This window comes from Pristiophorus japonicus, chromosome 18, assembly GCF_044704955.1.
Source record: "Pristiophorus japonicus isolate sPriJap1 chromosome 18, sPriJap1.hap1, whole genome shotgun sequence".
Classification (NCBI taxonomy): Eukaryota; Metazoa; Chordata; class Chondrichthyes; family Pristiophoridae; genus Pristiophorus; species Pristiophorus japonicus.
Window position 1 is genome coordinate 24093551 of NC_091994.1, and position 15452 is coordinate 24109002.

The following is a 15452-nucleotide window of genomic DNA, read 5'->3' on the forward strand; positions in this document are numbered from 1 at the left end:
TTAGGAGATGAAACCTTGGGTGATTTTACTTCCCCATTGTCCAGAGATGTTGAGGTCAATGGTGGCACCCCATTATGACCTGGCTGAGATCAGTTAACTCAGCACAGACAAAGATTGACTTTTCATTGTATTTAAACCAGATTTATTATAGTGATATTGTGGTTATTGTGTACTCAAAGTCCAACTTTAGAACCTTACCAAATATCACATTTATAGATATGAGCCATGCAGGAATGTTTGAATCAACTGGTTATTTTATTGACAGTGACTGTTTCAGTGACTGTCATAGCCTTGGCTTTCTGTCTCTGGCCCCATTGATTTTTTTCAGCAGATCTGAGGCTGGGCAGAGCCAGAAAACAGATGCGCTCCATTGTGTCCCCGATTCCAGCAGTTTTCCGCTGGCTGGTCCATTGGCAGGTGAGAAGGCGGGGGGAGGGTGGGGAGCGGGTGATTGCACCCTCTCACATATGGCTGGTTTCATGGTAAAGACTTGCAAATGAGGGAAACATGTGTTTCCTCACCAGTTGGATTCTGTGAACGGTGAACGCTGGAGCTGCCTTTTAGGTCCTGGCATTTAGTGATTAGCATAGGGGACCCCGAGGCTGATATTGTAGCGTGTCTGTCCCAGAGATTTAAAATTGTTAACCTTATATAAAAAAAAACATTTTTCTAATGGGGCAGCTCACCAGCCACCTCTTTCTCCTGGTAAGACCCCAAGGCCTGCCACTGTAACTTTCCATCCCCATACTGGCACATTCCCTGGGGAGGCTGGGGAGATCGCCACGTGTATGTAAATGACACGGTGGCCATAAATATAGCCGGGGCCAATGTTGCATCTCCAGGGTGAGCAGAAATCCAGAGATGTGCCCCAATTGGGGTGGGGGTGTGTGGCAGGGCAGAAAGCGTAGGCCTGCATATCTTGGATTATCTGTGACTGAGGCAGCGCAGTGATGTAGCTGCTGATGCAATAAATCACTCAGACATTATTTTTGAAATTAAATTTAATACAACATTAGTTTCCTGCTCCCCTCTCTGAATATATACTAAAGCAAAAATCAAACAAAATTATAACATATTCTTTAATCATTATGATTCTTGTGGCTCTTATTTGTTGAAAACAATGAACGTCAGCAATATAATACATAGCTCGATTAATGAAACAGAGACTGAATGGAATATTGTTGTACCAGTGGGATATTTTGGGATGATTTATAGATATGATTGATGTCTTATGCATGATATCTTTCAATATCACTCATTAGCTAGTCCGCCTTTATAACTTCAGGGCTGGATTAAGATTATTGGGAGTGTGCAAGGAATCCCATATGGGCCCTTGGTGAATATTTCTGGACAGGTGAATACTCAATGTTCAGTAGAAACCCAAGTTCTCCACTCTGCAATCAATTGACAGCAATATTCTCATGCCATGATTATTGTACATTGCTGCTGAGGGAGTTTGTTTGCTGTTTGAAAGGTCGGTATGCAGATTTACTCACTGGCAATGGAACGGTGTCGCATTATCATAGAGAATTATAGAATCATCGGGGCCGAACTTGGTGCACACACCACCCGCTGTCGCCGAGTTTTCTGGGCGGTCTCCCCTCCGAGCAAGTTTGGAGGAAGCCTCCTGCCGGTGGGGAGGGAAGACCGCTGGGAACCGCCCGCTGACATCCGCTGGAGTGCAACTGCCGTAAGTGTCCTCCCGCCCACTGGGCGGGAGTCCGCTGCAGCAGGGGGAAGGACCGCCGCGTGGAGGCAGGTCCAACCTCAACGGTAAGTAAGAAGACAGTAAACTTTTCTTTATTTTTTTCCCCAGCGATTCAGGTGGATGGGGTCCCCTGAAGGTTTAGCAGTGTTTTATTTTTTATTTTTGAACATTTTAATTTGATATGTTCCCTCCTCCTGGGCCCAACTCAATCTTCGGCGGCGCTTTGCCGAGGATTGCATTTGACGCCGATATTGGGAGGCCCCACCCGCTGCCGCCCAGATTCGTGGTGTAAGTCGCTGTTTTGCCGCTGGGCGGTCTTTCCCGGACTTTTCCACGAAACTCCCGCCCAAAATATCATCAGGTATCTCAGCGGTCCTTTGGGCGGAACTTGGCTTCCACCAAGTTCGGGGTCATAGAATCTTACAGCACAGATGGAGACCATTTGTCCCATCGAGCCTGTGTCGGCTCTTTGAAACAGCTAACTAATTAGTCCCATGCCGCTGCTCTTTTCCCACAGCCCAGCAATTTTCTCAAGTAAATCAGCTTCCACCACCCTTGCAGGCAGTGTATTCCAGGCTAAGATTAGCCATGCAGATCTTAGCATGTGAAAGAGTTGAGAAACTGAATGTGTTGTCAGACTGGAAATTCAGCTGTTCAGGGCACTTCATCTTACACTGTTCAATAATTGTCATTTTTTAAATTATTACCTTGTTCTAGTTTAAAACAACAAGAAATAGGAATTGCTTTGAACACAGAGCTGTTGCAACAAGGCCGGCAAGTTGCTAAGCAACAAAATAAATAATGACATCATATTAATCTGAAGTCAAGAGGAGACCTGATCTCCGATTGCCCTGGACATCCTTGGTCTCCGATTGCCCTCACGATCCCATCCCTGGACACCCCTGATCTCCAATCGCCTTCAAGATCCCATCCTTGACCTCCGATCGCCCTGAAGATCCCAGCCTTGGCTCTTCCCTGAGTTTCGATTTCCCTCACGACTCTGATGGGCGAGACCACCCCTCTGACTGACAACCGCTGACAGCCGGGCAGGTATTGAATCTGTCTGGGTATCAGTCGGGAACTTTTATTTAAATATGGCCGTGCTGTTAAGGCAGGGCCTTCACATCCCAGTACTCTCCGGGTATGCTGCCTGCTCCCAAGTTTGTGTGTTCTGATCCTGCACTCCCCCTGCCGCCCCAGTAAAGATTATGGCCATGACCTCATCTCTTCTCGCCACAGGGGCTGACTCATCCACTGAGTGTTTCCAGCCTTCTCTATTTTTGTCAGAGATGAAACAGTTTGGGCAAGAGCAGAGGCCAATTGAACAAAGTCTGAAAACGGGTGGAAAACAGGCAGATTGAAGTAAAAATGAAACTGTCATCAGTTGATATTGGACACATGATTGAACCAGTGATTCCACACATGCTGAGTTCTCAATGGTGTCCCTTCTGTTGCCGGGAGACCAGGTGGAGAAGGGCGATCAGGAGCTGAATGCTCATGGGAATTCTCTTGCCCTTCCGCTGTAACTTTGGAGCTGGAGCTGCAGAAACTCTGGGAAAACGAAGTTTGCGCTGTTTGCCCTGGGTTCCCATGGCTCTTCTGCCGACATTACGGAAGTACCCCTGCTGAAATGTGCCCCCAGTGTGCCATGTGTCCGGCTATAGACTGGTATCGGCATGGCTCCTGGCATTAAGTCTCCGGCCCATTGTCTGAGTTGCACAGGCTGAATATTAAAAGGGGAAATGGTGCAAGAAATAAATGCCAATAAAAAGGTAAGCAGAATATGGAAGTATAGGAAGAGGAACTGCCACAATGGGGAGAAGTAAGCAAGCGACAGCACAAGGGACAGTCAATAGTGACCACAGACCTATAACTTGGGTGCAAATCTATTAATTGAACAATGCCTTGAAACCACAAGTTGAGGAACTGCACAGTGAACTAGACAAGCTGGAGTCTTTTCGATCAAGACTTTTGAGATTATTGTGATTAATTGTGGGGCGGGGGGCGCGGTTTCAGAATTACAGGTAATATGCTGATAGTGCAATTATTATTTGTGAAAATATGACTACAGTTATTATCCAGCAAACTACAATGAAAATCACAGGGAGCATGAGAAGATTTGATTATTATTTCTAAACTATTTGTTAGTTTGCAATGTTAGTGATGGATGATAGGAAGCAATAGTAGTGACTGTAAATTCTACCTAATGCACTCTAGTAAAAGCTAATAGTTACAAGAGGGCTATGTGGAGCATACAAAATGTGGACAAGTGATGAGTAGGGGATCTGCTCCATTGCCCTATGACATTGGAGGGAGGCCCAAACAATTTTCGTGGCTTCAACCAAATATATATTTAATTTTATGCTCTAGATCAACAAATAAAGCTGAATACCTGGAATGTGATGTACTCCCCTGCTTTTTGCCACTCTTTTTCTGAATGCATGTATATTAATTCTGGGATTTGGTTATTTGAATATTAGTAGCTTCCTAATCCCTCCTGTAAGTCATCATTCTTCATGTGTGAGTCATAAGAACTTAAGAAATAGGAACAGGAGTCGGCCATTCGGCCCCTCGAGCCTGCTCCACCATTCAATAAGATCATGGCTGATCAACGACCTCAAATCCACTTTCCCGCCCAATCCTCGTATCACTTGATTCCCCATGAATCTAAAAATTATCCATCTCAGCCTTGAATATACTCAACAACTGAGCATCCACAGCCCTTTGCGGTAGAGAATTCCAAAGATTCACAACCCTCTGAGTGAGGAAATTCCTCCTCATCTCAGTCCTAAATGGACAACCCCTTATCCTGAGACTGTGGCCCCTGGTTCAAAACTCTCCAGCTGGGGGAAACATCCTCTCAGCATCTACCTTGTCGAGTCCTCTCAGAATCTTATATCTTTCAATGTGATCACTTCTCATTCTTCTAAACTCCAAAGAGTATAGGTCCAGAATCCTTCTGAGGCCATTTAGAGTGCCCCTGGCTGAGATCAACTAACTTAGCCCATGCTAATGAAACTTGGGACCTTCCTGACCTGTATGGATCAGTACCACACAGGATGATGCATTTAACCTACTAAACCATCAACAATAGACTCAAAGGTCTTGGGAACTGCTACTTAACAGGTTAAAGTAATGATAGTTATGTTTAATCACTCACAAGTTAATTCCAGTTTCAAAGAACACAAATGTGTAAATAAAGCTTGAGGCAGCTTAATCAAATTAATCTGACCAAAATATGTTGTATAATCTGATATAGTTCTTCCAGTACAACACAGTTAAAGCTGCAGCAGTTAATGTTTACTTGCATTGGTTTCATTTTCTTCTTCAACACGCTTCTTCCAATAGAATCTGCAATCCTTCTACTGCACGAAACACTGAGTCGGGGGTAGCAAATGCAAAGTATTGGCAGCAAAGCCAGTCTTCCAGCTTTGCCTGGCTCTCATCATCGAGAAACCTTTCTCCAAGCTTCAGCACCAGCAAAACGCATTTAACATCCAACCAGTTTTTCAGCAAATGAGGAAGGCCGGTGTTCACGCTGAACACATTACTGCACGGACCCCAAAGTAAGGCCTGTAAGATGCTTTTTGCTTGACGGATATGTATTCTCTTATTCGGATCTGCACGCAAGAGTAAGTGGGCAAGGTGTTGAAGCCCTTGAGAGTAAACAGATAACTGGGGGATCTGAGGCAGATCTCCTGTATTGTACTCCTCATCTTCCTTTTGTCTTGAAATGCTCTCAAAAGGATTTGACATGTGCAGAACTTCATAGATCAAAATGCCCAATTGAAATTCATCAACCTTTTTGTACTGGGATGTTGACATCATTTCAGGTGCTAACCGGGCATGATCTGGGTGGAGCTTCTGATCAACGGCACTGCTTTTTTGTTTGGCTTTGGAGAAGTTGCTGATAATAAGTCTTGGCAGCTGAAGGTTTTTACATTGTTCTTTGCTTGTTGGCTCAGCCTTCTGCTCAGACATTTTAACCAACAGTAAGTTTTCCAGACGGAGGTCACAATGTGTAATGTTATGATCTTTAAGGTGTTCCAACCCTAGGCACAGCTGCAGAAGAAGGAGGCTTATTTGACGTTCATAAACATCTGCATGGGACTTATGAAGAGCTGCTGACTCTTTCACAAAATCTGCCATGGTTTGGTAGGGAGCCTCCCGAGTGATGATCATAACCTGATGCCTTTGGTTTGTGCTGCCGTCTGGATTCGTTTCGAAGGTTTCTGCTGCAGCATCTGACCCAGCATTGTTCTGTTCTGTCTCTGAATCATCAGGAGTCAAGACCATGTCTTCAGGAGGCAAGAGGTTTGTTGGGATTGTGGCAACAAAGTGTCCACACAGCTGTTGCACATTGAAATGGACTGGGAGGCTTTTCTGCACTGAAAGGCCACAAGGCTCAGTCTGCAAGGATTCTTGGTTCAGTGTTTTGAAGATCTGCATTTGATAAAAGTTACAAAAAAAAGTGTAATTAAGAAAAAATTATTGATAATGTTACAGTTAATGTTACTTTCAGAAAGAAACTGGATTTTTTTTGCAGCCTGAAGATGAAAGTGTCACTGAGATAGGAGTTGGTTCTCAGGAATAGTGTCCCAAACTGAACCGGCAAATAAGGTATGATTGTGGTGCTTGTAGATTGGGTCATTGCTAAACCACTAGAAACCTGACAGTATCCATTCATTATAGACACCTTTTCCCTTTTGATTTTGAGCATTTCCACTTGACAATGTCTAACAATAAAACCACCTACTAATGACTGAATCAACTTAATTTCCAGCTCTTTTGTACTTTCTAGGGAGAAGACAATGAAATTCGCCCAGCTGTAATTGCAGACAATTGTATTCTTCTTTGTTACGGAGATTGCCAGAGAAATTGGACATCTTCCATGATGCACAGTGTGATTTAGTATAACAACTTGTATTTATATAGCTCCTTTAACATAGTGAAACATCCTAAGGCGCTTCACAGGAGTATTATGAGACAGAAAAATACATCACTTTGTGATATTACTTTATTATTCATTCTCAGGATGCGGGTGTGACTGGCAAGAACCATCATTTATTGCCCATCCCTAGATGTCCCGAGAAGGTGCTGAACTTCTGGTAGTAGTTTCATGCAACTGAATTGCACACTAGGCCACTTCAGAGAGCAGTTAAGAGTCAGCCATGTTGGTGTGGGACTGGTGTCACATTTAGGCCGGACTGGATAAGGACAGCAGGTTTCCTTCCCTAGAGGACATGAGGGGAACGAGTTTTTACTGCTACAAGCTTTTTAAAAACTGGATTCCAATTCTAAAACTGCCATGCTGGGATTTGAACACATTTTCTGGATTATTAGTCCCGCAACATAACCACTACAATTGCCTCCCTCGCTAGACCATCAGAATATTGGATGTATCCCCTAACTAAACAGCAATAGAAACTGACTAAAAAGCAGAAGAAAGGTTATATCATCTGCCCAGATCAGTTCAGTAAATGCAGAGGCACAAAACAATTACTTTGCACATGCTTGGAGGGAATTAACACTGCCAAACCAAAATCATCACACTAAATGGAAAAGGGGTTTCTGTAAAATAGTAAGTGAGATAGATAGTCTGTCATGTTAGAATGTAAACTAAGGACAGAATATTCAGTATTGGGCTAGCATTTGAGAGTTTTCCCAAAATGTGAGGAGGACGAGAATAGTCTGCAAAGGGATACAGATATAAGTGAGTGGGCAATAAGGTGGCAGATGGAGTATAATGTGGGGAAGTGTGAGGTTATTCACTTTGATAGGAAAAATAGAAAAACAAAATATTTTTTAAATGGTGAGAAACTATTAAATGTTGGTGTTCAGAGAGATTTAGGTGTCCTCGTACAGGAAACACAAAAGGTTAACATGCAGGTACAGTAAGCAATTCGGAAGGCAAATGGCATGTTGGCCTTTATTGCAAGGAGTACAAGAGTAAGGAAGTCTTACTACAATTGTACAGTGCTTTGGTGAGACCTCACCTGGAATACTGAGCACAGTTTTAGTCTTCTTATCTGAGAAAGGATATACATGCCTTAGAGGCACAGCAATGAAGGTTCTCTGGATTGAATCCTGGGATGAGAGGGTTGTCCTATGAGGAGAGATTGAGTAGATTGGGCCTGTACTCTATGGAGTTCAGAAGAATGAGAAGTGATCTCATTGAAGCATTAAGATTCTGAGTGGGATTGACAGGATTGTTGCCGAGGTTGTCTCCGCTGGCTGGAGAGTTTAGAACTAGTGGGCCTAGTCTCAGGATAAGGGGTCGACCATTTAAGACTGAGATGAGGAGGAATTTCTTCACTCAGAGGGTTGTGAATCTCCAAAGGGCTGTCGATGCTGAGTCATTGAGTATATTCAAGGCTGAGATAGATTTTTGGACTTTAGGGGAATCAAGGGGTAAGAGGATTGGGTGGGAAAGTGGAGTTGAGGTCGAAGATCAGCCATGATCTTATTGAATGGCGGAGCAGGCTCGAAGGGCTGAATGGCCTACACCTGCTCCTAATTCTTATATTCTTCTATTATTAGCGATTGAGGATATGTGTATGAAAGAGTTAGGAGCTGTTTTCTTGTTATTGTTCCTGTTATTAAAGATACATTTTCGCAACTTTCCTTTCTTATGCAGTTTGATCTTTTCATAAGGGCAAGTGACTACTCATAATTGCTGCATAATCTAAATTAATCCTCTGGCTTTACCGCAGACTTTAGAACAGCAGTGGTACATTTTCTGAAATAGAATTGTTTAGGCCATGTTTTTTTAGATAAATATATAGAAGCAAGATTTGACATTTAATACAATTTAGCCTTTCAGGACTGCATGCCCTTTATCATTCTGAATGTCTATCTGTTAAAGCCACAGATCTGGATGAACACTTCTGCAATTTCCTAATGCTGATTACAAAATTAAGTTCTTACTCGGCACAGAATATTTCACAATTCACAATAGTATATTCAAATAGTAAATCTGCATTACTCTGACAGTGAGTCTGCTGTTATACAGCAGAACAATTACTTTCTTTGATGTTACAGTCCACTTTCTAGCAGGGATTTGTGGGCGACTTATTTAAGCGTGAAACCTGGTTGATTTTCTCCATCCCTAGCCCAGTGGCACTGCGGCCGATTGTAACTCACCACACGCCAGGGATCAGACTGTAACCGTCTGGCTTGTATGGCCAAGTGCTCCACATCAAGCAATACCTTTAACAATTAGACCACCAGGGCAATCCCTAAAAGGAATCCTGTATTTTGTTACCCTATCTTCAGCTTTGGGGATTATCAATATCTTCAGTCTTACTTTACCAGTTCCAGTTACCGAATTCTGGTGTGTAACATTGAGGCAGTTGGGATGAGTTTGGGTTGCATGCTATGGAGGGGTGGGTGAAGAATAATCGATGGGATGTTAGCATCAGAGACAGCAGTTGTTAAAGTGTGCACAGTGTGGCCTGGGAGAGATGCTAGTGTGGAGTTAGCTTGGAGATCTTGGGTGCTGCAGAGGTTATCTGGCCAAGTAAAGGTTTAGTAATAGAGATCTGAGCACTTTGGCATACAATCTGGGAGAGATTGGCTAATACAAAAGATTTAGCTCAGAAGAAAATGACTAATTTCGGGGGCTTCAGCCAAAAAAGGAGCAACTGTTGTGTGGCACCTAAGTATCAGAGACATTTACTGTTCTACTGTCTGCTGTGTGGCTTGGAAGATGTCATTTGGGATGTGGGTAAGAAAAGAATGATTAATTTGCATACCTAATTTAGTAAGAGAATGATGAAAGCAAGGGACTTTATGAGGAGAGAATATCTGCTGAAAGGGCTCTGGATTAGAGTGGCTGGAATGGGGGAACTAGGCTTGGACAATCTAGTTACGTGGGGTCATCTGGTTAGGAAGGAATTGATTGCTGGAAGGGGTGGGATTTTTACTGAATCCTCTGCTCTGTTAGGGCAAATTAACTGCTGTGCTCGGCTTGGTTTAAAACCACCTAGCTGGTGTGGAGGACATGATCAAGGGTGGAGTGAATGATATAGGAGATCTGGAATATAAAAGCACTTGGCCTGGGAGAAATTGGCTGCTGTGGGTATGCAAGGGTCATCTAGTCTCCACTTGGTGTCTCCCCACAGTGGTATGGCTGAGAAAATAAGCTCAGTGAGTGGAGGATTACAAGTCGACTTGATGGCAAGACACATTAGTGCTCCAAATAAGTTGCATTACATCGTCATCCTCTGGTCAATACGTTTCAACCATATTTTTTTTGCAAAATCGTTAGTACTTTCAACACCAATGTCATTTTAGTTATCAGCACAATGGAAGTGAATGCATTCTGTGGAAGTAATATCTTAGCTTTGGACTAACTACAAATTATGTCAGTCGAGGTATTGCCGTATACCAATAGCTTAGCACTGAAATTGGTTTGAATGCTTTCTTCATAAAGGCCAGTCAATAGTCGTCCTGCTAAATGCAATGGTTGATTTAAAGGGACTGTTTGTTCCATCTCAGATAAATTTCCTGTGTAAGGTAACAGAAGGACACTGGTTTATAAGAACATTTTAGACTGGAGTTGCTGCTTTACAGATATAACTCCCAGAAAGGACTGGAAGTGTCCATTGCAGCATTAACAAATATTAGTACAGTACAAAAAAAAAATGTAGTCAGCAACAACAACAACTTGTATTTATATAGCATCTTTAACGTAGTAAAACATCCCAAGGCTCTTCACAGGAGCGTTATCAGACAAAATATGACACCGAGCCACATAAAGCGATATTAGGACAGATATTAGGATAGTTGAGCAAAAGCTTGGTTAAAGAGGTAGCTTTAAGAAAACAAGAACTTGAGCAATAGGAGCAGGAATAGGCTATATGGCCCTTTCAGCCTGCTCCATCATTCAATAAGATCATGGATGAACCTTTACATCAACTGCACTTTCCTGGCCGATCCCCATATCCCCTGATTCCCTTTGTGCCCCAAAATTCTTCAATCTCTTGAATATACTAACATACCATTTGCCTTCCTAATTGCTTGCTGTACCTGCATGTTAGTTTTCTGTTATTTGTGTACAAGGACACCCAAATCCCCCTGAATTCCTCTGAATACCTTTTAAAAAATATTCTGTTTTTCCATTTTTCCCACCAAAGTGGACAATTTCACACTTCACCACATTATGCTCCATCTGCTACCTTATTGCCCAGTCACTAAACCGGTCTATATCCTTTTGCAACTTCTTTGTGTCTTCCTCACAGTTTACTTTTCCACCTAGCTTTGTAACGTCAGCAAACTTAGATACATTGCATTCGGTCCCTTCATCTAAGTCATTAATATAGGTTGTGAATAGCTGAGTCCCAAGTAATGATCTTTGCAGCACTCCACTAGTTACACCCTACCATCCTGAAAATGACCCATTTATTTCTACTCTCTGCTTTCTATCCATTAACCAATCCTCAATCCATGCTAATAAATTACCCCAACACCATGAGCCTTTATCTTGCTTATCAACCTTTTATGTGGCACTTTATCGAATGTCTTTTGGAAGTCCAAATATACTACATCCATTGGTTCCCCCTTATCTACCCTGCTAGTTACATCCTCAAAAAAACTGTAATAAATTTGTTAAACATGATTTCCCTATCATAAAACCATGTTGACTTTGCCTAATCATATTATGATTTTCTAAGTGCCCCATTACCACTTCCAGCATTTTCCCGATAACTGATGTCAGGCTAACTGGCCTGTAATTTCCTGTTTTCTCTTTCCCTCCTTTCTTGAATAGCAGGGTTACAATTGCTACCTTCCAATCTGCTAGGACCATGCTAGAATCTAGGAAATTTTAGATCACAACCAATGCATCCACTATCTCTGCAGCTACCTCTTAGAACTCTAGGATGCAGGCCATCATTCCAGGGGATTTGTTAGCTTTTAGTCCCATTAGTTTCTTGTACTCTTTCTCTACTGATAATAATTACTATAAGTTCCTCACTCTTATTAGCCCTTTGGTTCCTTGCTATTTTAGTATGCTTTTTGTGTCTCCTACTATGAAGACAGATACAAAATATTTGTTTAAAGTCTCTACCATTTCTTTATTCCCCATTATACTTTCATCTGTCTCAGCCTTTAAGGGAGCAACATTTATTGTTACTACTCTCTTCCTTTATCATACTTGCAGGAGCTCTTACAATCTTTTTTTATATTTCTTGCTGTTTACTCTCATATTCTATAGTCTTTCTCTTTATCAAATTCTTAGTTATTCTTTGCTGGTTTCTAAAGTTCTCCCAATCCTCAGGCTTACTACTGTTCTTCACAACATTATAAGCCTCTTCTTTTAATCTAATACTATCCTTAACTTCTTTAGTTGGCCATGGATAGATCACTTTTCTGGTGGAATTTTTATTTCTCAATGGAATGTATGTCTGTTGAAAATTTGAGAATATTTCTTTAAATGTTTACCACTGCTTATGTACTGTCATACCTTTTAATCTAATTTCCAAATCCACCTCAGCTAACTCACCCCTCATACCCATGTAATTAGCTTTATTTAAGTTTAATACTCTTGTTTCTGACTCAAGTATTTCACTTTCAAACTCAATGTGAAGCTTTAGCATATTATGATCACTCATCCCCAGGGGATCCTTTACTATTTTCTCTCTCCCTCCTTTCTTGAACAGGTGGGAGGGGGGTGGGGGGGTTACATTTACTACCTTCCAATCTACGGGGACCGTTCTAGAATCTAGGTCATTCTGGACGATAAAAGCCAATGCAGCCACCTTTTTAAAACCCTACGATGTAGGCCATCAGGACATGGGGATTTGTCGACTCTTAGACCCATTAATTTCTCCAGTACTTTTTCTTTACTAATACTAATTACTTTAAGTTCCTTGCTCTCATTAGACCCTTGGTTCCCCACATTTTCTGATATGTTCTTTATGTCTTCTACTTTGAAGACAGACACAAAATATTTCTTTAATGTCTCTGCCATTTCCTTATTCCCCATTATAATTCCTCCTGTCTCTGTCTCTAAGGGACCCATGTTTACTTTTGCTTATCTCTTCCTTCTCGCATACTTGTAATAGCTCATAATCTGTTTTTATATTTCTTGCTAGTTTACGCTCATATTCTATTTTCTCCCTCTTTATCACTTTCAGGAGCCTCTTAAAGGAGGAGAGAGAGGCAGGGAGGTTTAAGGATTCTAGAGCCCAGGGCCTAGACAACTGAAGGCATGGCTGCCAATGGTGGGGTGATGGAGATCGGGAATACAAAAGAGGCCAGAATAGGAGGAGCGCAGAGATCTCGGAGGGTTGTAAGGCTCTGATTTATTTGTTTTGCATGTAACCTACGTATGGTTAATGCTGATTACAGCTTCCATAAACAAATGCTGTATAGGCGATGATTCGGCTAACCTGACTAAGTACATTGTGCGTAATCGCCTGCTATTGACACAATAGATCCATCCCTGTAGAGCACAACAGGTAGTTTCATACCTCTTGTCATTGTAATGTAAATCCACTCTGAGAGCTGCTCTAGTGATGGAGTAGCGTGTAGCGGCCCGGCCCGGAAATTGGCGCGCTCCCGGCCTGCAAGACCATCAGCAGACTGGGGCCATTAGAGGGAGTAGCATACGGCGGCATACCACTGCACAGAGCAGCGCGTGCTGCTGCAGGAGGGCGACAGCTGATTGCAGTGCGGGTAGGTGCAGCAGGAGCGACAAGGTCGGGGCGAAGGAGCGGCAAGAGTTAGTGGAGGGATGTGATCGGAGCCCAGGAGAGGCATGAGTTCGGGGCCCAGAAGAGGCGAGGGCTGCGATATGTGTGCGCACTAGGCCCGTGCAGCAGAGCTGGTCTCCAGTCGTCTTGGTTAATCCTTGCCACTGGACCAAGACCTAGCTCTGTCAAGCCCGTGTGGTGGCTGGTGTGCAACGGCCACCACATGTTTAAAAAAACATGTGCACAGGCATCTTCCACCCTTCAAGATGTAGTACGGGATCCAGAATATTAGGTCCTTCATTGAAACACCTGTGAACTCATCCCTTTTTGGCCTGGAAGCAAGTCATCCTCGATAGGAGGGACCGTCTCTGATGATGATGATGACTTTATTTCCTAGATAGTTGTAACAAAACAGAAACAATTTACTCTTTGATGGGCAGTAGCTGGCTTACACTTGGTATTTTAAATATGCAAATGCCAATCGAATTGTTTAAAGTCTATGTGGCTACCCTGCCAGTGATGGAGGATGGGTTCAACAGATGGCAGTACTATGACTTGCTCTGCACCTGTCATGGAAGAAAACACACTGTGCCAGCACAAATAATGTCACTGCTGCATAAGGGAAAAATTCAGGCTGGTGTTTGCCATAGAACCATATGAATGACAGTGACAGTTGACTAAAAATTGTGAAACATTTCATCGGTACCAGTGTTGGTACATAAAAATAAACTGTTCTTCAGCCACCAGCTTTTACATGGAGTAACCTACGAAACAGAGCACAATAAAGTCCCAAACAAAATGTGCTAGGTATTCCCGAGTTAATGTTTCAGGTCAATGACCTTTCAAAGTATTCAGCCTGAAACGTTAGCTCTGTTTCTCTCTCCAGAAATGCTGAGTATTTCCAGCATTTTCTGTTTTTATTTCAGATTTCTACCATCTGCAGTGTTTTGCTTTTTTTGCTCAGTATTCCTGTTGGGCTAGGTTGCTAAAGTAACATTCATGGGATAAGGATTGACATACTTTTGACCATTTCTGATGGTGATCTTCCTGATCATTAATAAGTGAGTGGTACAGTTTACAGTACAGACATATGGAGAGGAATTTGATTTCCGCATTACATGTTTTTCCCACTTTGCACTTAACAGAAAGTTAACACATAGAAAAGAAACAGTCATAGATACATTGATCAAACCAGTTCTGAAGTGTATTTTGAGGTTATATGACAGAGCTACCTATACTTGAAGAGGTTCTGTTAAATGCAATGGAACCTGCCCCATTCACATTGCAGGAAAGATTCCAGGAGATTGGCTCGAAGACTAAAAACAACCTCGCATGCTGTTTAAAAGTCATGATTGTGACTTTCATTTCTGGCCACAGACCTTATTCCATGTCTGGAAATGGTCAGTTCAGGCCAGCAAGCAGACAGCTACAGCTATGTTGTTTTCTAGTTATCTCTTTTCCTCTGACCGTTTTTAAAAAAACATTTTTTTAGGATTCTCTATTCTATCCAGTGTCTTTTTTTTACATAGAAATTACAGCTCAGAAATAGGCCATTCGGCTGGTTAACGCCGCCATTCATGCTTCACACGAGCGTCCACTCACCTCTCTTCAGCTAACTTTATCAGTATATCATTCTAAATGATCACAAGTCTGCAACGCATCCAATATCTACACTCTCAGTTATCTACCTACAAGCTTATCTTATTTCCCTATTTCACTTTGTATTGTCTTATTAATCCATTTAGGGGCACATTTCTTTAATCTGTGCTTATTAGTACTCGTGTAGTCCTTAAACGTTACCATTTGCTCTCATATGTTTTCTAGAGTACAGTGCTACCTTCTAGTCAATCTGTTTAATTTTCCTTCATTGCCTTGAAGTTCTCCCTTTCAAGGCTGTACATCTCAGTTTTAGTTTGCAATATTTGTTTAGCCCAGACCATGTCACATTTCGACATGTAAAGGTTGCTGTTGCCAAGAATGCCATTATTTCCATTCCCAGCATTCCATATGGGTCACTTGCCATTACTAGGCCGAGATGCAGGTTACCT

General features: G+C 42.3%; 1 protein-coding gene and 1 long non-coding RNA gene across 6 annotated transcripts in view; one reads left to right on the top strand and one right to left on the bottom strand.

Annotated features, from left to right (window-relative positions):
- Positions 1-1017: 1017 nt before the first annotated feature.
- LOC139228607 (inactive tyrosine-protein kinase PEAK1) overlaps positions 1018-15452 on the bottom strand; it is a 138319-nt gene continuing 123884 nt past the window's right edge. For all 5 annotated transcript variants that reach the window (XM_070859785.1, XM_070859787.1, XM_070859786.1 and 2 more), the window contains one exon: positions 1018-6151. In XM_070859785.1, the coding sequence (XP_070715886.1) occupies positions 5036-6151 (1116 nt within the window). In that variant the 3' untranslated portion in view covers positions 1018-5035. The remainder of the gene's footprint in view (positions 6152-15452) is intronic.
- On the top strand, positions 5209-8101 carry LOC139228610 (uncharacterized). The gene is made up of 3 exons (XR_011587589.1): positions 5209-5274; positions 6255-6328; positions 6510-8101. It is a non-coding gene; the product is annotated as an uncharacterized lncRNA (long non-coding RNA).